Source organism: Herpailurus yagouaroundi, unplaced genomic scaffold, assembly GCF_014898765.1.
Source record: "Herpailurus yagouaroundi ecotype Mexico unplaced genomic scaffold, PumYag 355, whole genome shotgun sequence".
NCBI classification, from domain to species: Eukaryota; Metazoa; Chordata; class Mammalia; order Carnivora; family Felidae; genus Herpailurus; species Herpailurus yagouaroundi.
The window spans coordinates 5,532,603-5,555,064 of record NW_024412572.1 but is presented as its reverse complement, the minus strand read 5'-3'; the positions used below and the strand labels follow the sequence as shown (position 1 = coordinate 5,555,064).

The 22,462-nt window shown below is 38.7% G+C and overlaps 1 protein-coding gene across 6 annotated transcripts in view; it reads left to right on the top strand.

Moving 5' to 3' along the window:
* The window catches only part of TULP3 (TUB like protein 3), a 66,034-nt gene that overhangs the window by 25,626 nt on the left and 17,946 nt on the right, over nucleotides 1–22,462 (top strand). For 3 of the 6 annotated variants that reach the window (XM_040462823.1, XM_040462818.1, XM_040462819.1), the window contains 3 exons: nucleotides 8,659–8,710; nucleotides 17,682–17,841; nucleotides 18,504–18,680. In XM_040462823.1, coding sequence (XP_040318757.1) covers nucleotides 8,659–8,710; nucleotides 17,682–17,841; nucleotides 18,504–18,680 — 389 coding nt within the window. The remainder of the gene's footprint in view (nucleotides 1–8,658; nucleotides 8,711–17,681; nucleotides 17,842–18,503; nucleotides 18,681–22,462) is intronic. The other 3 variants (XM_040462820.1, XM_040462821.1, XM_040462822.1) reach the window with 3 other exon arrangements.

Here is a 22,462-nt window from a genome sequence, read left to right as displayed (position 1 = left end):
AGGTTGCTATTGATTTGTATGAGTTCTTTATATATTTTGGGTTTTAACGCCTTATCAGATATATGATTTGCAAATATTTTCTCCCATTTAGTAGGTTACCTGTTGATTTGGTTTATAGTTTCCTTTCTGTGCAGAAACTTTTTAGTTTGATGTACTCTCTCTAAAAGTTTCCTTTTAAAAAATATATTTTTTTTACATTTTATTTATTTTTAGAGAGAGAGACAGAGCACAAGTTGGGGAGGAGCAGAGAGAGAGGGAGACACAGAATCCGAAGCAGGCTCCAGGCTCTGAGCTGTCAGCACAGCACCCAGTGCGGGGCTCGAACTCACAAACCGTGAGATCATGACCTGAACCGAAGTCAAACGCTTAACTGACTGAGCCACCCAGGCTCCCCTAAAAGTTTCTTTTTGATGAAGTCTAATTTGTTGATTTTATTGATTTTTAGTATGTGCATTTAAGTGAAAGGCATAATAAAAATGTACAGTTTTTCTCCCAGAAGTAGGAGCCAGATCTTTTATTAAGTATGAATAATGGACTAGATTTAAGAATTAAAAAATTACATTGCTTTATGTAGTTATTTGTCTTCAGGTAAACCTTTCTTCCTTCATTTTTCCTGTAATATCATCTAATAGTTCGTTGTCACACATAGTGCATTTATTTCTGATTGAGTTGAACCAAATTTTCATAAATTGCTTTATTGTAACTTCACACAGGCAGCTAATTACTAACAATTTACAATTATGAATTCCTCTAACTAAAATGAATAAATTGCCTTCGAAGTTGCTCCTTTATCAATCCCCATTGGCATTTATTGAATTTATGTAATAAAGTAGGGTAAGCCTTTCCTTGTTTCTTAACTAATTCCTGAGATTAAAAACGATCATTTGTGATGTTATGAAGCAATATTGCAATCAGTAAAGGAAGTACTCACTCAAGTTACTATTAGAAGAGCCGTGGACTGTTCATACCCTTCATTTTTGCAAGTCTTAGCCTGCTGTGCTCCTGGCAAGAATGGTGTTTACTCCCTCCGGCACCACAGAAGGAGCTGTTTAGCCACCTGCATCCCTGGCCAAATTGCAGCGAAGTGCTGATTACAGCATCCTTATTATCTGGCACCGTGTAGGAGGCGGCAAGAAGCACTCCCTGACTGTATTGTAGCAATGGATTTTGTGTTAGAAAAAATTATCCTTTTTTTTTTTTTTTTTGTATGCATAGAGAACTTGACAGGAATGCTAAAAGTGTAATCATAGAATCTAGCATGTCATTGATACATTATTAAATGCTTCAAACTATTTGGCAACATGGTCTGTTGGGTACAGCTCTAGACTAGTAGCAATTCAGTGAATAACATTTTAAGGTGGGCTCTTGAGTGTCTCAGATATTTGATCTTGGGCAAATTTCTTTATTGTTCATACCATCTCCATTCCTTAGAAATACTGTGCATGTAAATTAGACCCTCGACTAAGGGGCATGTGGATTTTTTTTTTTTTTTTAATTATTTTGAGGGAGGAGGAGGGGCAGAGACAGAGGGAGAGAGAATCCCAAGCAAGCTCCTCACTGTCAGCATGGAGGCCAATGCGGGGCTCAATGTGGGGATCAAACTCACAAACCATGATGAGATCCTAACCTGAGCTGAAATCAAGACACTCAACTGGCTGAGCCACCACGTGCCCCGGGGCATGTGGATTTTTAAGTGTACACATTTAGGAAAATGTCTGGTTTTTTGTTTTTTCCCCTCAAATTTCTTATTTTGAAAATATTTTAATATACTGAAATCAAGCAAGGAAAATAAACCGATAACCTATGACTTTCACCTAGAGTCATTACTTATTAACATTATCTCTTAATATCTCACTTTTAAAAATCTTTTAAATGAGACTTAAAAAACAGTTGTAAAAACGTAAGAGAATTCCCTGGCTGAGCTTCCCCTAATGTTAATATCTTACATAATCATAGTAAATTATCAAAACCAGGACATTAATACTGATTCAGTACCATTAGCTAATCCATAGGTCTTCTTGGAGTTTTACCAGTTTTCCCACTAATGTCTCTTAATAAGTTGGGATCCAAATCCAGGATCCTGTAGTCTACTTAGTCATCATATCTCTTTACTGTTCTCCAACTTGCTTAGTATCTCAGTCTTTCTTTGCCTTTCCTTTTTTTTTTTTAATGTTTATTTATTTTGAGAAAGAGATGGTAAGCAAGCGAGTGGGGGTGGGGCAGAGAAAGAGGGAGAGAGAATCTCAAGCAGGATCTGCACTGACAGTGGAGCCCCGACGTGGGACTTCATCCCATGAACTGCAAGATCATGACCTGAGCTGAAATCAAGAGTCAAACACTCAACTGACTGAGCCACCCAGGTGCCCCTTTGCCTTTCCTTTTTTAAAAATCAAAGTATAGTTGACATACAGTGTTACATTAGTTTCAGGTGTTCAACATAGTGATTCAGCAAGTCTATATGCCATGCTCACCATAAGTGTACCTACCATATGTTGGCATACAAGGCTATTCTAGTATCATTGACTACATGCCCTATGCTGTACCTTTTATCTTTGTGACTTATTCATCACATAATTGGAAGCTCGTACCTCCCATTCTCCTTCATCCCTTCTGATCTTGACAGTTTCGAAGAGTACTGGCCTTTTATTTTGTAGTGTGTTTCTCAGTTTGGGCTCCTCTGTTGTTTCCTCATGATTAAATTAAGGCTGTGCACTTCTGGCGAGAGTGCCACAAAAAAATGATGCTGTACCTTTCTCAGCACATCATATCAGGAGGAGCGTGATGTTGCTGTGTCTTCTTACTGGTGATGTTAATCTTAATCATTTAGTTAACGTGCTGTCTTCCAGTTTCTCCATTATAAAGTTACTCTTTTTCCCTTTGCAATCAGTAATTATCCTGTGGACAGATACTTTGAGACTATGCAAATATCTAGTTCCCATCATACTTACACCTACTAATTTTAGTGTCCATTTATGGTTCTTGTCTGCAATGGTTATTACTGTGTTTGCCTTTGGTGACTTTCTATTTCCATCATTCCTTTTATCTCTTTTTTATTAGAAAAATTTTTAACATCTATTTATTATTGAGAGACAGAGAGAGACAGAGCATGAGCATGGGAGGGGCAGAGAGAGAAGGAGACACAGAATCCGAAGCAGGCTCCAGGCTCTGAGCTGTCATCACAGAGCCTGACGCAGGGCTCGAACTCACAAACCAGGAGATCATGACCTGAGCTGAAGTCGGATGCTTAACCCACTGAGCCACCCAGGTGCCTCCCTTTTATCTTTTTTAATTGGATTTTTTTTCTGTAAGGAAGAGGTGTACCTTCTTCATTTATTTATTCATTCATTCATTGATTCATATCATTATGGACTCATGGATACTCAGAGAAATGTGGCTCCCCCCATCCATACTACCCTGTTCCATTATTATTTCCACCTTATTCCCACGCCTACATGGCCACAATACTATTATCACATTAATATGCTAATACTCTTATTTAAAGCACAGTTCAGAGTCAAATATTCTTAGTGCACCCATAATAGTCTTTACTGTGTGTATGTTATGATTAATATTCAAAGATTATGTGTTATATTTTCTTGCCAGAAATCTCTTAAGTCTCTCCACTTTAATCTAGAAAAAATTTTTTTTGGTCTCTCTTAATAAGGATGTTTTTCTCAAGAATTCTGAGAGTTGTCTTGCAGAATTTCCCTCCATTTGGTTTGTTTCCTCTTGAATAGATTTAGGACAAACATTGTTGGCAGGAATATTGCATACGTGATATTGTTTTCTTCTCGATACATCACATCAGGAAATACCTTATGTCAGTCTATCCCATTGCTGAATCTGTTCATTTGGTTAAGGTGATATCTGCTAGATTTTCTCATTGTAAGGTTACCTTTCCCTCTTTGTAACTAATATAATCTGTGTGGAGATACTTGAGATTGTGTTGAATATCTTATTTTACTCAATGGTTGTAGGATCCATCAATGTTTCTTGCAAGAGTCAATTATTAATATGGTGGTTATAAAATGGTGACATTCTACTTCCATTATTCATTCTATATTTATTAGTTGGTTATTCTGTAAAGATCTTTGTTGTGCCATTTATTTAGAATTAGTATAGACTCATGAATTGTTTAATAATAACAGCCTTATTGAATGAAATATAATTCATATACCATACAATACAGCCATTTAAATTATACACACTTCAGTGCTTATTGGTATATTCATAGAAATGTGCAATCATCACCACGGTGAATTTTAGGATGTTTTCATCCCATGCCCTTTAGCTATCATCCCTCAACTTTGATCCCCACAAGGCCCTAAGTGATCACTTATGTACTTTCTGCCTCTATGCATTTGCCTATTCTGGACATTTCATAAAAACAGCATATAATATGTGGTCTTTTGTTGATTGGCTTCTTTCATGTAGCACAATGCTTTCAAGCTCTTCTACTTATGGCGGAATAAGTCCCATTGTATAGATAAATCAGATTTTGTTTACCTATTTATTAGTTGATGGACCCTTGAGATGTTTCCACTTTTGGGCCCTTGTGAATAATGCTGCTATAAAAAATTGTATGCAAACAGCCATGTAAATATACTTAACACTACTGAACTGTCCACTTAAAAATGGTTAAGGTATTACATTTTATGATAACATGTTTTTACCACAATAAAAAATTTATGGAATGTCCATATTTTAGAATACTAGCCATTTAATATTATATTTCAAAAACCTATATAACATAAAAGATGCTTATGATATAATCTTGAGTTAAAATGATATAAAAATCATACATTTTATTTCAAATATATAAAAATTACTAGAAATATTTGTAAAGATATTTTCTTGTTAGCAGGGATTATTATCTCATGATGGTAGGATTATGAAGAGACTATTTCTTTTTCTTTATAAATTTTTACAAAATCTATAAGATGAATATGCTTTATTTTTACAACCAATGAAGAAAAAAACTAGAAAGAAAAAAATCATACAAAAAGAGTTTGTTACCAGCAATCTTCTTGTAACACATATATTATCTCAAAAATCCTTTCAATTAAAGAAATAATAGGGTGAATAGGTGAAGGGCATTAAGGGGCATTAAGCTTCCAGTTATAAAATAAGTCATGAGGATGAAAAGTATGGCACAGGGAATATAGTCAATAATATTGTAATCATGTTTCAAGGTGACAGATATGGTGACTACACTTATTGTGGTGAGCATTGTGTGTGTGTGTGTGTGTGTGTATAATGCACATATATATAATGGAGAGTAGTTCAAGAGAATGGCGTTCTGTGGGTATTATTCTATATTGCACTTCAATGTTGGATCTATGTTGTTTTTATAAGATGTATATTTAGGGTTTTCCCTGTTTGTATCCAGTAAATAGGAAATTTTCCATGAGAAAAATGGGAGGAAATATAGTACGTAATTCCATTTCTTTTACACTGTAGGAATTCTTCTTGTTTTATGTTGATTTATGAACCAGGCTTGGTTAGGCCTGCCATTAAACAACTTTGTTTTAAAGGAAGGCGAGAGTATTGAAGGAAAAATGCAAATTTAGTAAGATCATGTTCCAGTTTAGACCAGAAATTCTAGTTCAGATTAATGTAAGTATATAAAATATGTTATTTCTGGTAAATTACGATTTAAAACTAGAGCTCAAAGGAAGCATAGCTCTTGATGTATAGGAGGTATCTAAATGTTATAATTATATAGCATATTTTTAGTGCTTCTTTTGTTAAGGTCAAAACAAAACCTGTTCAGCTTGCTCAGTCTTGATGAAAGGAATTACGTGGTGTCGAGATTGGCATTGAAGATACACCTGGTTTCCTCACTCTTAGTGTCTTTAACAGAAGTGTTTGAGGACTTTAGATGTGTGTGAGAATTTAGCATGAGTGAGATTTTAGCTGTGTGTGTGTGTGTGTGTGTGTGTGTGTGTGTGTGTGTAGAGGTGGGGTTGGGGGTGGGATAGGATGATTTATTTTCTATGCCAGGGGGTTTTGCAATTCTAGTTTAGTGTTGAAGCAAAGTGAGTTAGAGGAGAAGCAGGATTCATAGCAGTAGCTGTTGAAAATACCAGCACGTAACAGTGCATTTTTTTTACCATGTTACCTGTTCCTGTGTATTCATACTTTTTTCCCTATATATCCTAATATTCTTAATTTTTTGTCTTAGTTGCTTTATAGAGTTTTTCAAATTTATACTAATATCCACTAAATACTAATAATATTCTAGTACTGTACTCATAAAGCTAGGATTTAAAAATATGTGAATGAATATTAAAAATATTAAGGAAAACAGGAACATGTCTAGGAGAACTGTTAGGGACCTACAAAGTCAAGGCCTGAATACATCATATCTGACATTTTTGTTTGTTTGCTTGTCCCTCCCTCTTTTGAACTGGGATAAAGGAGATGATTTATTTTAAATACCCAACAGGTTTTTAAGCATATAGTTTAGAAGGAAATTAATGGAGGGAAACTGTCAGAGAACCAGGATGTCATCTATATCTAAGGGGTTATGAAATATGCTTACAGGTTCAGGCTGTAAGCTTGGGTGGCTCAGTCGATTAAGTGTCCGGCTTCAGCTCAGGTCGTGATCTCACTGTTGGGCTCGAGCCCTGCGTCAGCGCAGAGCCTGCTTGAGATCCTCTGTCTCCTTCTGTCTCTGCCCCTTCCCTGCTCACGCATGTGCTCTCTCTCTTTCTCTCTCAAAAATAAACATTAAAAAAAATCTGCTTACAGGTTAGTAGGCAGGAGGAGTCTTGGAGATAGTACACAAATTCCAAGTTGTTATGCATTATCAAAATGCATGAAACCTTCTAAAATGTGTGAAGGTAGTGGTAAACCACTAAGGTGTGGGTAGATGCTTTGGTATTTTTACCTCAAATGCAGGAAAAGCCATGCTTCCCTTGGTAACCATGGAATTTATCTTCTCAAATAGATTCTGATAGTAAGCCCAGAAAAAATTATAATTAAATAATAATTACTATTATTATAAATAATAATAACTGAGAACCATTTCTGCCTTGTTTCATTCTCTACTGTTTCCAAGAATTCTGAGTCACAAAATAAAATCTTAAGTTAGAAAATTTTCAAAAATAGAAATGGCTTCAGAGAGAGTTTTTTTTAAAGTTCAAAAGCATTTGGTTTATCAGTTGAAAACAGTCATTGGATTCCATTTTTGTTGTTGTTTTCTTCCATCAAACAAATCTGTCTCCTAGTGGTGTTAAGTCTTGTCTGTTCAACTGTACTTATAGTCTCCTTCCATGACTGGCATCATATTTTATTAATGGCAAACTTGCAAAGTAAGTTAAATGACTTGCCTAAATCTTTTTATGTTTATTTTTATTTTTGAGTAAGAAAGAGTGCAAGCTGGGAAGGGGTGGCGGGGCGGGGGGGTGGGGGTTGTGGACAGAGGATCCGAAGTGGGCTCTGCTCTAATAGCAGTGAGCCTGGAGGAGCCCAATGCAGGGCTCGATGTGGGGCTTGAACTTACGAACCATGAGATCATGACCTGTGCCAAAGTCGGACACTCAACCAGCTGAGCCACCCAAGTGCCCAACTTGCCTAGATCTTAAGGAAATCAGTAGGCTGTAGTCAGATGCTATACACAGTTGTTGGGGGTGGGGGAAAATTCCCCCTACTAATCTTGGTTTTTTGGGCTGGTCTAACAATTAAAATGACCCAAAATAGATTAATGGGAAGAAAAATTAATTTTGTACATATGGAGGTCTCATAGATATGGAACCTAAGAAATGACCAAAGCAGGCAGTTTATATACCTTTTAGAGAAAGAAACAATAAATTTGTGAAGAAATGACAAGACAAAGAACCTTAGTCTTGGCTACTAATTAGTGAAGAACTTAAGCAGAGTTTGTGTACATTGACTTCTAGGCCTTGAATTCTCTATCTCTGGTGATAAATGTTTTTTTTACCTCCTGGTACAGGAAGAGTACCTTTCACATGGGAAATTGACTTCCTGCTTCTGGGGGACAGAAAGGAGGGTCAGAATGTGCTTGCATTGGCTGTTTCTCAAGTAAACTTTAATTCAGAATTATCAGTGTGCTACTTTGATGTATTTGGGGGCAGCCTGCCACAATCCCCATCTAGTCTAATTCTCTATTTCCTAGAACTAGCTCCAAAAAAGAAGAAAAATATATTGATTTTTAGGTGGAATTTTGACTCTGGAAAGAGACCTGGATTAGAGTCTGTTTCTGCTGTTTAACCTTATGCATAGCCCTCTGTTTCTCCATGTTCAAAGTGTGAAGAATAATAGTGCCTACTTTGTAGGATTGTTTTGAGGAATAAATAAAATAATGCATGTCAGATACTTAGCACTGTGTCTGGGCTATAGTTAGTACCCAACATACGGTTTAAAAAAAAAATTCCTGCATGCATGTGAGTCTATGTTCTACATCTTTTTTTTTTTTTTTTTTTTTTCTTTTTACTCTTTGGGTACTTCAGTCTCCTGAGGTTTTCCATAGAATAAGTGTGGCAAGTCCTGCTGAAGCCAGTGTCAGGTAACATCTAGAAACTTTCCCTAAGGCAGAATCATTTGGCTGAAAATAGCCCAGGGAGAATACGAAATTGACATGTTTTTAACAGAATTTTCTCTTTACATGCTTTTTTTTTTCTCCTTTTTAAATAGTGCCTTTGAAGATGAGACAATGAAGCTTCGACAGCTGAAACTAGATAATCAGGTGAGCAAATCAGGAGTCTCCCTCCTGTTTTGAAATAAGTGGACAGCTATACTGACCATGATGATGATGCATCTGCTGATGCAGAGTCTTGAACTCTGAAGTCTTGGCAGGGTCATGGAAAGAAGACAGGAAAGGGAAAGGTTCTGATGTTGTAACTAAGAGTGCTGAACCAAGGCCCTGGGCTCTGGCAAGACCCAACTGCCTTCAGGAGCACAGTGATAAAACTTGCCTTGGATTTATAGTCACTGGAAATTCCTTGGCACCTTTCCTAAGAATTAGAAGAATGTTAACATTGCATTTCTGTATAGTAATTTGGTCCTGCTGCCTTTAATATGTCTCTACATTGTACTTTCATTGAACTACAAGAATGAACTACAATTTCACGGAATTTTATTCAATTTCATTGAACTACAATGTTTTTCTCATTCTCAAATACAGATCTGAGCATGCTGCTGTGCTTGCTTAAAACCCCGATTGCTTACAGCACAGTTTTCTTCACAGCACTGGTCCCAATGTCCAGTTACACATTCATTCTTTTCTTCAGTGATTTGATTTATGTTTGTTTCCTCCACTAGGCTAAGCTCCATGAGAATAGGAGTCAAGTCTGTTTATGATGACCAGAAGTTCCCAGCATAGGGCTGGGCACATAATAATCCTTCGTTAAATATTTGAAGGAAGGAAGGAATAAATGGACACTTGTGTGTCGTTATATGCTATGATCATCATTGTTAGTCAGCTTAGAACCTATGCCCAACATATTTTGCTTTCATTTGAGCATGTTTTCTAATTTAGGACATTCTATAGCTCTAGTCTTCCCATGTAGTGTCTAGACTCTAGGTGACTAAACATACCTCTAAAGTTTTGCCTATTTATGTTAATGTTGGAATTAATAATGGGACTTCTAGTGTAATAAGTTGCTTTAAAGGTGGACTCATTAAAAACTGGGGAAGAGGTCTCTTTGGGGCATGTGGGGATGTGCAGGCCTACTCTCCATAGGGCAAGGCCCCTGTGGGTTGGAACGCCATGCTGGCCCCAGGAACAGCACTGGTGCTTGTGCTCATGTGTGGCCACCCCTGAATGGCACCTTCTGAGTCTTTTATGGTGATGGCAGAAACTGTCATCACATTCCACTGACACTCAAGTCACCAAATGTTGGGGTCTAGTCTCCTCACGTGCAGCTGGAAGGGAAATGTTGCCCAGTGGTCTTCAGAGACCCCCTGTATGCAAGCCTGTGCCACCATAGGAGACATTTGGCTTCTAGGTGGCCGTGGTGGCCTCCATCATCAGCTGTGCCATCATCCTGCTTAGGCCCTAGCCCTCTTCACATGTTGCATCGTGAAGTAGGCAGAGAGGAGCAGCCACGGTTCTTGGACAGGGTGGCCCGGCTGTGGCTCCACCCATCTAGTTCTGTCACCTTCAAGGTCTAAATAGCAACAGAGGCCTGTCTGGGAGCCACCTGGCAAGGGCCCCAGAGGGCTGGCTGGCAGGGACAAGTACCACTGGGCCTAGTGCTCTGGGCCCCAGCTGTCCTGGGCTCTCCCTGCACCCAGGTGAACACACGACAGAGCTTGCCTGTCCCTGGGCCATTGTGGGAGTGCTTGTGCAGCCTGATATTCAGAGCCCACCCTCCACGTGGGGAGGGCCAAGTGAACCCCAACAGCCTGGCACCTGTATCTTGGCATGTGTCGGTGAAATCCACTTTGGGGCTTAGGGATCCCCAGGGCACGTGGGCTTGGAAGGCTGGGGACCCCAACATGAGTGACCTGTCCTGGGGGAGCCTGGCTGTAGCACTTTTTATAAGTAGGCTTCCTTGAAACCACTGCTGAGGTTAATATACCAGCTGTATCCTCCCTCCAACCTGCTTCCTTTAAAGAGACACAGGGACATCTTAAGCAAGTCTAGTTTTGCACAGCCAAGCAGGAAAATGGAAAAAAAACTTCTCAGCAATTACAGGTGGTTGTCTCAGCATTTTCTTTTGCGAGGCAGGCTGCCTCTAAACAGAGACCCATCTAGTGTTGTGCACACATCTGTAAAGTTGCCGGGTAAAGGGTGTGAAATAAACAATCCTTTCAAATACTGGGAAAACACAAACTAAAACTAGGAAGGAAACTAATCTAACTGGGATCATGGGGAAAATTCTGATTATATATATATATTTCTACTTATACTTACCTCCCCACCACACACAAAAGAGATTGAAATACTTGAGATGGGCCCTTTATTTTCTATATTCCATTGCGTAGCAAACTCTATTTAGGGAGATGTGCCCATAAAATTGTAGATCTTTGTTTGATTTATTTTTATAAGGCTAACTGGTACATACTGTGCTAGCATCTAAAATCTATGGTCATCTATGAAATAACATAGTAGATGTAAGTTTTTGAATTTTGAAGTTTTCGAATTTTGTATAGAGATATATTTTCTTTTATTTTAAAAATATGGATTCCGGTAATACAGAAAAGATATTTCATGAACAGTCTCTCCCTCTCTATATGGCTTAGTTCTTTACCAGAGGCTGTCACTAACTTCTAATGTATCTTTCCAGAGGTGGTCAATGAATATCAAGACATAAAATTTTGTAGGAGTATTTTAAAATTCAAAAAATGTCCAGGCCTGATGTACAAATGGTGTTAAATAGTGTGCGAGAATACTGTAAGGGGCCTGAAATGCTGCCTTGGGCATAAGAAGGAGGTTGCTCAGCAGGGGGCAAGGGAATTTCCACAAATGCAAACTGAGTGTTCAAATGGCCTGTAACAAAGGCAGCACTACAAAATGAGTAAAACATAGGGCTGGGAATCAGAAGCCTTTGGTTCTAGTTTTTAGTCTGCCATTAATTAGCTATGTGATCTTAGAGAAGATTCTTTTTAATACTTTTTTAGTGTTTATTTTTGAGAGAGAGAAAGAGAGAGACAGAGCATGAGCACGGGAGGGACAGAAAGAGGGAGACACAGAATCTGAAGCAGGCTCCAGGCTCTGAGCCGTCAGTACAGAGCTTGACACGGGGCTCAAACTCACGAACTGTGAGATCATGACCTGAGCTGAAGTCGGACCCTTAACCGACTGAGCCACCCAGGTGCTCCTGATTTTAGGTAAGATTCTTAAACTCTGGGGCCCACTATTTTATCTGTAGAGTGGGGTCAGACTGGATAACAGAATGTTAGATAGGATCTTAGACTAAGTTAGAGCTGAGATGGAAGTACATTGAGGAAGGCTAGGTTGCTGCTCGCTCTGGGCCTCACAGGCTGGTAGGATCTTGATGGCTCACAGTCCAGGGCCTGCCAACCTACCTGAGGTGTACCATGTGCTCCCATCCATGACAGTGGCTTACTGTGGCAGTGATTATCAGTGGAGGTGGGAGAGCCTAGGGAACCTTATTCTCCCCACACCTGCCTGAAGTATACAGTAGATTAACCTCTTAGGAGTCCTGCTTTGGGAATGTTCCCATGGTTGAGTCATTGGTCATGAATTTTGTAGGATGAGAGATAGTTTGATAAGAGCAGCCAGAGGTCATAAGTCTCATGAGGATTGGTTCATACTAACCAATTTCATAAGTGATGAACCTAAGCCAGGGGATTAATTTATTAATTTCTAATGAACTATATACCAGAATCAGCTGGTCATCACATTCCTATCTGCGGGAGGTTTGCAATTATTAAAGTGGCCTGGTAAGTTTGAAATCAGAGCAAGTGGAGTCTGTAAAATGATATCTACAGTAAACATCATTGTGTGAAGGTATAATTAATTCATCTCTACTAAAGGGATACACCTGCCAACAGAATGAGATATGTGAGTATCTGGCCAGGCCACTCGCTGCCTTGTATAGTACGAGAGATACAAGGTAACTCTTGCTCTAAGTTTTATCCTACCTTATTTCCACACTGACCATTTTCCTTCTCTTAACTCATTCTTTCATCATCCATGTTTCAGCAGTACTGAGCAGGTTTGCTTCTTTCATATCTGTCTTTTTTCCCTTATAGTATAATCTTAGTATTTAATGTTTGAAAATCCTAGATTCACAGATAATTTACACATGGCTGTTTTTGTCCTATATAGGTTTTTGGACAGCTTTATTGAGGTCTAATTCACACACGGTAAATATACACCCAGTTAAAGTGTACACATGAAGGTTGCCTGGGTGGCTCAGTTGATCATCTGGCTCTTGATCTTGGCTCAGGTCATGAGCTCACGGTTTGTGGGTTCAAGCCCCGTGTCGAGCTCTGTGCTGGTGGTATGGAGCTGCTTGGGTTCTCTTTCTCTCCTGCTCTCTCTGCCCTTCCCCCACTCACACACACCCTCTCTCTCTCAAAATAAATAAACTTTGAGAAAAAAGTGTACAAATGATTTTTAGACCTCATATAAAATGGAATCATATAATATGTAGTCATTTGTGTCTGGCCGCTTTACTTAGGAAAATGTTCATCCATGTTATCACATGTATCACTGCTGCAGTCCTTTTTATTGTTGAATAACATTCCTAGTTGTGGATACTCCACATGTCATTATGTATTCATCAGATGATGGACATTTGCATTATTTTCACTCTTGAACTATTACAAATAATGCTGCTCTGAACCTGTGTCTAAGTTTCTGTACAGACATACTTTCATCTCTCTTGTCTGATATACCTCAGGTAATAGGAGTGAGAGAATTCCTGGGTCATATGGTAACTCTGTTTAACATGTTAAGGAACTGCCAGACTGTCTTCAAAAGTCACTGAACCATTTTACACATTCCCACCAGCAATGTCTGGGGCCTCCAGCATCTCCACATCCTTGTCTCCTTGTCAGCACTTATTATTTTCTGTCTTTGATTACAGCCATTTGAGTTGCATTTCCCTAATGACTAATGATGTTGAGCATTAAAATGTACTTAGTGGCTCTTTGTATGTCCTCTTTGGAGACATGGAGAAATGGAGAAAACCCATTTTTAAATTGGGTTATTGTCTTTTTGTTGTTAAATTATAAGAGTTCTTTATATAGTCTAGATCCAAGTTCCTTATCAGAAGTATCATTTGTGAATACTTTCTGCAATTTTTACTTTCTTAATGGTATTGGTTTCAGCATAAAGTTTTCATTTATTTTTTCTCCTGTCTCTTGCACTTTTGGTGTCATATCTAAGAAACCATTGCTTACCCAAGATTACCAAGATTTGCTCCTATGTTTTCTTCTAAGAGTCTTACACTTCCTATGATTTGCTTTGAGATAATTTTTATATATGGTGTAAGACGAGAGTCCAACTTTATTCTTTTGCATGTGGATATCCAGTTGTCCCAGTACCATTTATTGAAAAGGTATTCTTTCTCATTGAGTATATTTTGTTTTTATTTTTACTTGTTTCTCTAGGGTACTCACTTTTTTTTTCAGGGTATGTGAACTCCTTAGCTGGCTACAGATTGTAAAGATTTTTAGATTCTTCCAGGGATGTTACTCAGCCACAGATGCACATTAGGTGGAGAACATTTATGCCATCTGGTGGACAAGGGGTTGAAGTACAACATAGTCCCTTTTGGTCAGGTTGCTCATCTGTTTGTTCCTATCATTATAACAGAGGTGGTCATTCGCACACTGAATTGATATTTTAAGAAGTGTGATTTAGGGATTCCTGGGTGGCTCAGTTGGTTGAGCACCTGACTCTTGATTTTGGCTCAGGTCACGATCCCAGGGTCGTGGGATTTAGTTCTGCATTGGGCTCTGTGCTGAGCATGGAGCCTTCTTAGGATTCTTTCACTCTCCCCCTTAGCCCTACTCTCTCTCTCTCTCTCTCTCTCTCTCTTTAAAATAAAAAAAAGAAAGAAGTGTGATTTAAAAATTTTAGTCTCTTCTTCTTTTGATCTCACTTTGTGTGCTAGGGAGATTAGTTATGTTTAGCCAAACTGTTAGATTGCAGGCAACCATTCTGATATTGCTGGTTGCCCCTTGTGGTCAGCCGGTCTGTTCCAGAAGTGTCATATTGTAACCAGCCCATCACTTCTAGGGAGTCTTTCTGGAAAATTGAGCATCAGTGAAGTCAGACTCTTACTAATTTGAGGCTTGCCTGCGCTTTATTATTTTATTGCATGAAGCCATTTGATGGAATCCCCCCCTCCATCTAATCTCCTTTATTTCCTCATTTATTTTGGAATTACCATCCAATATTTTGCTCCCGGGGAGTGATAATAGGACATACCACTGCATTCTGGAAAAGATGGATTCTTTGAGTTATTCTTCAGTTTCCAAGGGAATTGGGAAATTTAAAGGTTTGGCTTATGTGACACTGAAGGTCCTGAAAGCAACGTATTTTAATTGCATATAGGGTATCAATCAGTCACCTGTGGCTCTCTTCCTGACTACCCATCCTTCTTTTAATATTGTAAAGAATCCTTTGTTTATGCAGCCTCATTTACAGCTTTTTAGGGAAGGTAAAACAAATGAAATATGAGTTGACATTGTTGCATTGAAGCTCGATTAACACCTATCTCCCTCCTCCAAACTGTGTGAGGATGATTAGAATGCTAAATCAGGAGACACTTTTCACCAAAATAACAATTTGCCTGCCAATATTTTATGATTTTTTTCTCGTTTAAAAATTTGGACAAGTGCTCACTTCGGCAGCACACATACTAAAAATTTGGACAATAGTAGGTTATATTCAGTGCTATAATGTAGTAGTGGTGGCTACTACAATCTACAGTTGGTGTATTTCCCTCAAGTTGCTGATCTAAATAAGTGTGACTTGTGTTGAAGTTGATAGAGAAAGGCTTCACCAGATACACTGGTAGGATCACTGTGGCCAGGAGTCTGGTCTGCCTTTTACAGGTCTAAAAACTGGGTTTTGTCAGTGAACCTAATATAACCAGGTCCTTTGGCACAAACTCACACTGGTCAAACTCGCGACAGTCAGGTATGAAACCAGACACCAATTTATTAATATACAATGGGAACTCCAGCTCTTCCCGTGTATATTCATCTCTGCTGCTCATGCTTCCCTGCTCTGGGAACATGATACCTAAGAAATTAATTGAAAATTAGAATGCTGGTTGGTAAGAAGGGAATTTGAGGAAATGAAATTAGTAGTCCCAAGGGACATTTCATCAAGGCCATGAAGAAGCCCTTATATGGTTTCCTGTCCACAAACAGACTAAGGTCTCCCAGGAAATTGGATACTCTTGTCTACCAGATTCAACATTTCTCTGTCTTGGGACAGGTTGGATAACCTCTTTCAAATTCTTGGTCTTTGGCTGCTCTTTTCTGGACCACCAGCAGAATACCCCTTTCCTGTAGAGCATTTTTTCTTTACATATGTTAACAGAATGGATTGGCTGTGGCTTGCATCTTTGCTTCATCAATTGTTGCCAGTTATGAGACTATATGAGACTAGATAACTGTGGCCACATAGATGCGGCAGTTTCTCATGTCTGTTATGTTTCATGTCCCATTTCTTCAGCCGGCTTACTTCTGATCCACTACGTAAGACTTCTTAGTTGCTAGAAGCAGCTCATTAGGGCCTCTTATGTATTTAGTGTTCCTTTTACATTAAGGTCCATCTATTCATATCAATTCATGAGTCTCAAAATAATCTGAGAAACTTCAGTTATTCCTTCCCAGCCTGCTCTAACCTTTATTCATTCTTGATGGAATAGTCCATTTTGGCACATTATCTTCGCTCCCTAGTCTTTTTTCTTATTCACGGGGTTGGGTAAAGAGTAGTTCTGTTTCTTCTGTGTCCTCTGAATTTATCTACAAGCTTTCATCAGCCCAGTTGAGGGAAAACATACATCCTTTTCTACTGATTGTCTCACCCCGTGGAGTAACTCTTTTTCTCGTGGCACTTTTTAAAAGCAGTATCAGTGAAAAAAAGTAAATAGACAGCTTTCTGCCTAAGAAACAATAAAGTAGGTTATAATATCTTTGCTTTAAAATCATGGTTTAGTTTTTTTAGCTTGGGGCTTAGCACTTTCCTATTCTGAGATATCCCAGATCCATAATAATTTCCAGGTATTATAATCTCTTATTTGTCAAAGCTTAAAAATAATATATGTGCTAGTATCTTCCTTTTCATCATGTTGGGTTTTTTTCTCAGAGTTTCTCGTACTTTTTTCCTGACTTTCCTTGCTACCATATTCTCTATCACTTTTATCCATAAAATTGATTGCTTTCTATTTAGAATGTCCCGACTGAAAGTTTTCTTCCCCCTCTTTATCCTTGGTTCTGATTTGTTTTATTTCTAATTATGTAAAAATGAGCAAGAAAGGAAAAGCCACTGCTCCGTAGTTGATTAAAATATGGAAATAATTTGAAGTTTAGAGGATACGAAGTTTTATGTTTTTTCAATTATAAAAGTTAGAAAATTTAGAAAATACAAAAACTAGAAAAAGGAAAAAAAATCCATAATCTACCACCCAAAGAAATCACCATTACTATGTTTCTTTATCTTTTCTCCTATGCACGTTTATGTATTTTAAACTTGTGATCGTGCTTTGATAATAATATGATCATTACTATAAATATTTTATATTTATTTTTGAGAAACAGAGTGAGACAAAGCATGAGCGGGGGAGGGGCAGAGAGAGAAGGAGACACAGAATCTGAAGTAGGCTCCGGGCTCTGAGCAAGTGGTCAGCACAGAGCCTGATGCGGGGCTCGAACCCACAAACTGTGAGATCATGACCTGAGCCGAAGTCGGATGCTCAACCAACTGTCACCCAGGTGCCCCATAATTACTATAAATATTTTAAATAGACTTGGATCACCGCCTCAGCTTGGCTAGAAATGCATTTGTATCATTTTAAATAGATCTTTAAAGGTGTTTGGTAAATATATAGTAAACAAAATGAGTGACTCATTGTCCTTCTCTGTGCCTCAGTGTTGCCATGTCTCAAGCAGGAGAAATTAATTCACAAGAGGTTTGTGAGGATTAGTGAAAACTGTAAATGTTCGAAGCAGCTAGGTCCTGTCATAACTCTTCTGGCTATAATATCACAATTTTTTCCTAGAGAGCACTGCTGGAGAAGAAGCAGAGAAAAAAGCGCCTTGAGCCACTCATGGTACAGCCAAATCCAGAAGCAAGGCTACGTCGATCAAAGCCAAGAGGTAGCGAGGAGCAAACTCCTTTGGTGGAACCTCATACCCCACAGAATGATGTCATCCTACATGGTGTGTGTTTAGGCAGCACCTCTTCCCACTAGGGTATAGTTTTCACAAACCTAGGAGAAGGCAGGAGGATTTTCAGATGGACCAGAGGGACAATTATTAGCATCGTTACTAGGTACCTTCATAAATCTTTTAATTACATTCTGGATCTTTGAGTTAAAATAAAAGCCATAGATTAATCAGTGGAAGATACGTTGAAGTTCGTGTCCACCCTAGAACTGTTGCTTTCATTGCCAAATGAATTAGTCCAGAATGGCCTATTTGAGGAAGGGATTGTCTTGATTGTTGCATCATGACAGAGTTAACCATGAAGCCAGGAGTAGTAGAGACCATCCATTCTTCCAATAGATAGGACTCAACGGACCATGTGAGATGGTGAGCTATTGACTTGGACAGGATCTGAACTTTGGAGGACCTACTTTGTTTTCATGGTCTCGTTCTTTAGTTTCTAAAGCATACAACCAAGTACATTTTATTTAGTGACAGTCACAATGTTAATAACTTAAACACCAGTCCTGAGTTACTTTATTAACAAATATCTGTGTGAATGTTAAGGAAGGAGAAGCGAAATGGTTTGATGGTTCTTAATTCGATCACATACACCAAAACCACCAGCTGAATAATGGCTAATATTTTCCTCTTTTTTCCTTTCTTTTGGACCATAGGCATTGATGGTCCAGCTGCCTTTTTGAAGCCAGATGCTCAAGATTTGGAAACCAAACTTCATGTTCTTTCAGTAGGCTCTTCTGCTACAGAAGAGGATACCGAAGGAAGTGTTGATGGGGAAAGCACTATGGATACTGTGCCTAAGCCAGATCTCCAGGAGATTCTCCAAAAACATGGTGAGGATTGGTAATGATTATAAGGCAGTCAATCACCTTAGCCACGTATAACTTGTCCTTTCCTTTTTTTCATTGTTGGTTAACAATCTACATGATTCAAAACTGCTTGGGGGGCGAATGGGTGGCTCAGTTGGTTAAGTGTCTGACTCTTGATTTCAGCTCAGGTCATGATCCCAGGGCCATGGGATCAAGCCCCACGTTGGGCTCTGTGCTGATGGTCATCAGCCTGCTTGGGATCCTTTCTGCCCCTCCCCTGCTTATGCTCGCTCACTCTCTCTCTCAAAATAAATAAATAAACATTTTTTTAAAAAACAAAAAACAAAATTGCTTGGAATGTGGCTTCTGGCTTTACAGAGGTAATATCTGAGAACTGACCATTGTCAACCATAGTATTTTTCCTGTTGCTTGAGAAAAATAAAATAATTAAATATATATTAGAAGCATTAGCTACTATATGTGACTATTTCTTTTTGATATTTTATTTTTAAGATTTATTTTTAAAGTAGCAACAAAAATTTATTAAAAAATTTTTTTTTCATATATAATTTATTGTCAAATTGGTTTCCATGCAGCACCCAGTGTTGGTTTCCATACAACACCCAACAGGTGCCCTCCTCAATGCCCATCACCCACTTTCCCCTCTCCCCCACCCCTCATTAACCCTCAGTTTGTTCTCAGTATTTAAGAGTCTCTTATGGATTGCCTCCTTCCCTCTCTGTAACTATTTTTTCTCCCCTCCCCTCCCCTCCCCCCTCCCCCATGGTCTTCTGTTAAATTTCTCAGGATCCACATAAGAGTGAAAACATATGTTAAATCTTTCTCTGCCTGACTTATTTCACTTAGCATAATACTCTCCAGTTCCATCCACATTGCTACAAATGGCCAGATTTCATTCTTTCTCATTGCCAAGTAGTATTCCATTATATATATAAACCACATCTTCTTTATCCATTCATCAGTTGATGGACATTTAGGCTCTTTCCATAATTTGGCTATTGTTGAAAGTGCTGCTATAAACATTGGGGTACAAGTGCCCCTATGCATCAGCACTCTTGTATCCCTTGGGTAAATTCCTAGCAGTGCTATTGCCGGGTCATAGGGTAGATCTATTTTTAATTTTTTGAGGAACCTCCACATTGTTTTCCAGAATGGCTGCACCAGTTTCTATTCCCACCAACAGTACAAGAGGGTTCCCATTTCTCCACATCCTCTTCAGCATCTATAGTCTCCTGATTTGTTCATTTTAACCACTCTGATGGGTGTGAGGTGGTATCTCATTATGGTTTTGATTTGTATTTCCCTGATGAGTAGTGACGTTGAGCATCTTTTCATGAGCCCGTTGGCCATCTGGATGTCTTCTTTAGAAAAGTGTCTATTCATGTCTTCTGCCCATTTCTTCACTGGATTGTTTTTTGGGTGTGGAGTTTGGTGAGTTCTTTATAGATTTTGGATAATAACCCTTTATCTGTTATGTCATTTGCAAATATCTTTTCCCATTCCATCAGTTGCCTTTTATTTTTGTTGATTGTTTCCTTTGCATTGCAGAAGCTTTTTGTCTTGATGAGATCCCAATAGTTCATTTTTGCTTTTAATTCCCTTGCCTTTGGAGATGTGTCGAGTAAGAAATTGATGTGGCTGAGGTCACAGAGGTTTTTTCCTGCTTTCTCCTCTAGGGTTTTGATGGTTTCCTGTCTCACATTCAGGTCCTTCATCCATTTTGAGTTTATTTTTGTGTATGGTGTAAGAAAATGGTCTAGTTTCACTCTTCTGCATGTTGCTGTCAAGTTCTCCCAGCACCATTTGTTAAAGAGGCTGTCTTTTTTCCACTGGATATTCTTTCCTGCTTTGTCAAACATTAGTTGGCCATACATTTGTGGGTCCAATTCTGGAGTCTCTATTCTATTCCATTGGTCTATGTGTCTGTCTTTGTGTCAAAACCATACTGTCTTGATGATTACAGCTTTGTAGTAGAGGCTAAAGGCTGGGATTGTGATGCCTCCTGCTTTCATTTTCTTTTTCAATATTACTTTGGCTATTTGGGGTCTTTTGTGGTTCCATACAAATTTTAGGATTGCTTGTTCTAGCTTCGAGAAGAATGCCAGTGCAATTTTGATTGGGATTGCATTGAATGTGTAGATTGCTTTGGGTAGTATTGACGTTTTAACAATATTTATTCTTCCAATCCATGAGTATGGAATATTTTTCCATTTCTTTGTATCTTTTTCAATTTCCTTCATAAGCTTTCTATAGTTTTCAGCATACAGATCTTTTACATCTTTGGCTAGGTTTATTCCTAGATATTTTATGATTTCTGGTGCAATTGTGAATGGGATCAGTTTCTTTATTTGTCTTACTGTTGCTTCATTATCAGTGTATAAAAATGCAACTGATTTCTGTACATTAATTTTGTATCCTGCGACTTTGCTGAATTCATGTATCAGTTCTAGCAGACTTTTGGTGGAGTCTCTTGGGTTTTCCATGCATAGTATCATGTCATCTGCAAAAAGTGAAAGCTTGACTTCATCTTTGCCAATTTTGATGCCTTTGATTTCATTTTGTTGTCTGATTGCTGATGCTAGAACTTCCAACACTATGTTAAACAACAGCGGTGAGAGTGGACAATCCCTGTCGTGTTCCTGATTTCAGGGGGAAAGCTCTCAGTTTTTCCCCATTGAGGATGATATTAGCTGTGGGCTTTTCATAAATGGCTTTTATGATGTTTAAGTATGTTCCTTCTATCCTGACTTTCTTGAGGGTCTTTATTAAGAAAGGATGCTGTATTTTGTTAAATGCTTTTTCTGTATCAATTGACAGGATCATATGGTTCTTTTGTTTTATTCATGTGATGTATCACATTGATTTGCGAATGTTGAACCAGCCCTGCAGCCCAGGAATGAATCCCATTTGATCACTAGTTATGGGTCTGTTCAAGCTTTCTATTTCCTCCTGATTGAGTTTTGGAAGTGTGGAATTTTTTTTCGTTTATTTATTTTTGAGAGACAGAGTGTGAGCGGGGGAGGGGCAGAGAGAGAGGGAGACACAGAATCTGAAGCAGGCTTCAGGCTCTGAGCTGTCAGCACAGAGCCCTACACAGGGCTTGAACTCACAAACCGTAGGATCATGACCTGAGCTGAAGTCGGACGCTTAACCAACTGAGCCACCCAGGTGCCCCTTTTAAATTTTTTTTTAATATTTATTTTTGAAAGAGAGAGACAGAATATGAGTGGGAGAGGGGCAGACACACACACACACACACACACACACACACACACACACACAGAATCCAAAGCAGGATCAAGGCTCTGAGCTGTCAACACAGAGCCGGATGCAGGACTTGAGCCCACGAACTGCAAGATCATGACCTGAGCTGAAGCTGGACACTTAGCCAGCTGAGCCACCCAGGCTCCCTTTAAGATATTATTTTTAAGTAATCTCTACACCCAGTGTTGGGCTCGAACTCACAACCCCGAGATCAAGAATTGCATGCTCTACTGACTGAGCCAGCCAGGCAACATGACGTTTTATTTGTAGTTCCCACTCCCTTCTTTTGACAAAGTTGCCACTCAGCACCCCTACTTGGCCTCCATTTCAGTTTATATTGATCTAGTGATAAGGGAAAAAAACAAGTAACAGCTGAGCAGAAATACAAATTGTATCAAAATATCCTTAAGCTAATACTTTACTAGAGCTAATACTTTTACTAGAGGCTACTTTCTGCTAGTTGGAGTTATCATTTCCATGGATATTCCCATACATTTTGGAGATCTCTTGTAGTTTATTTT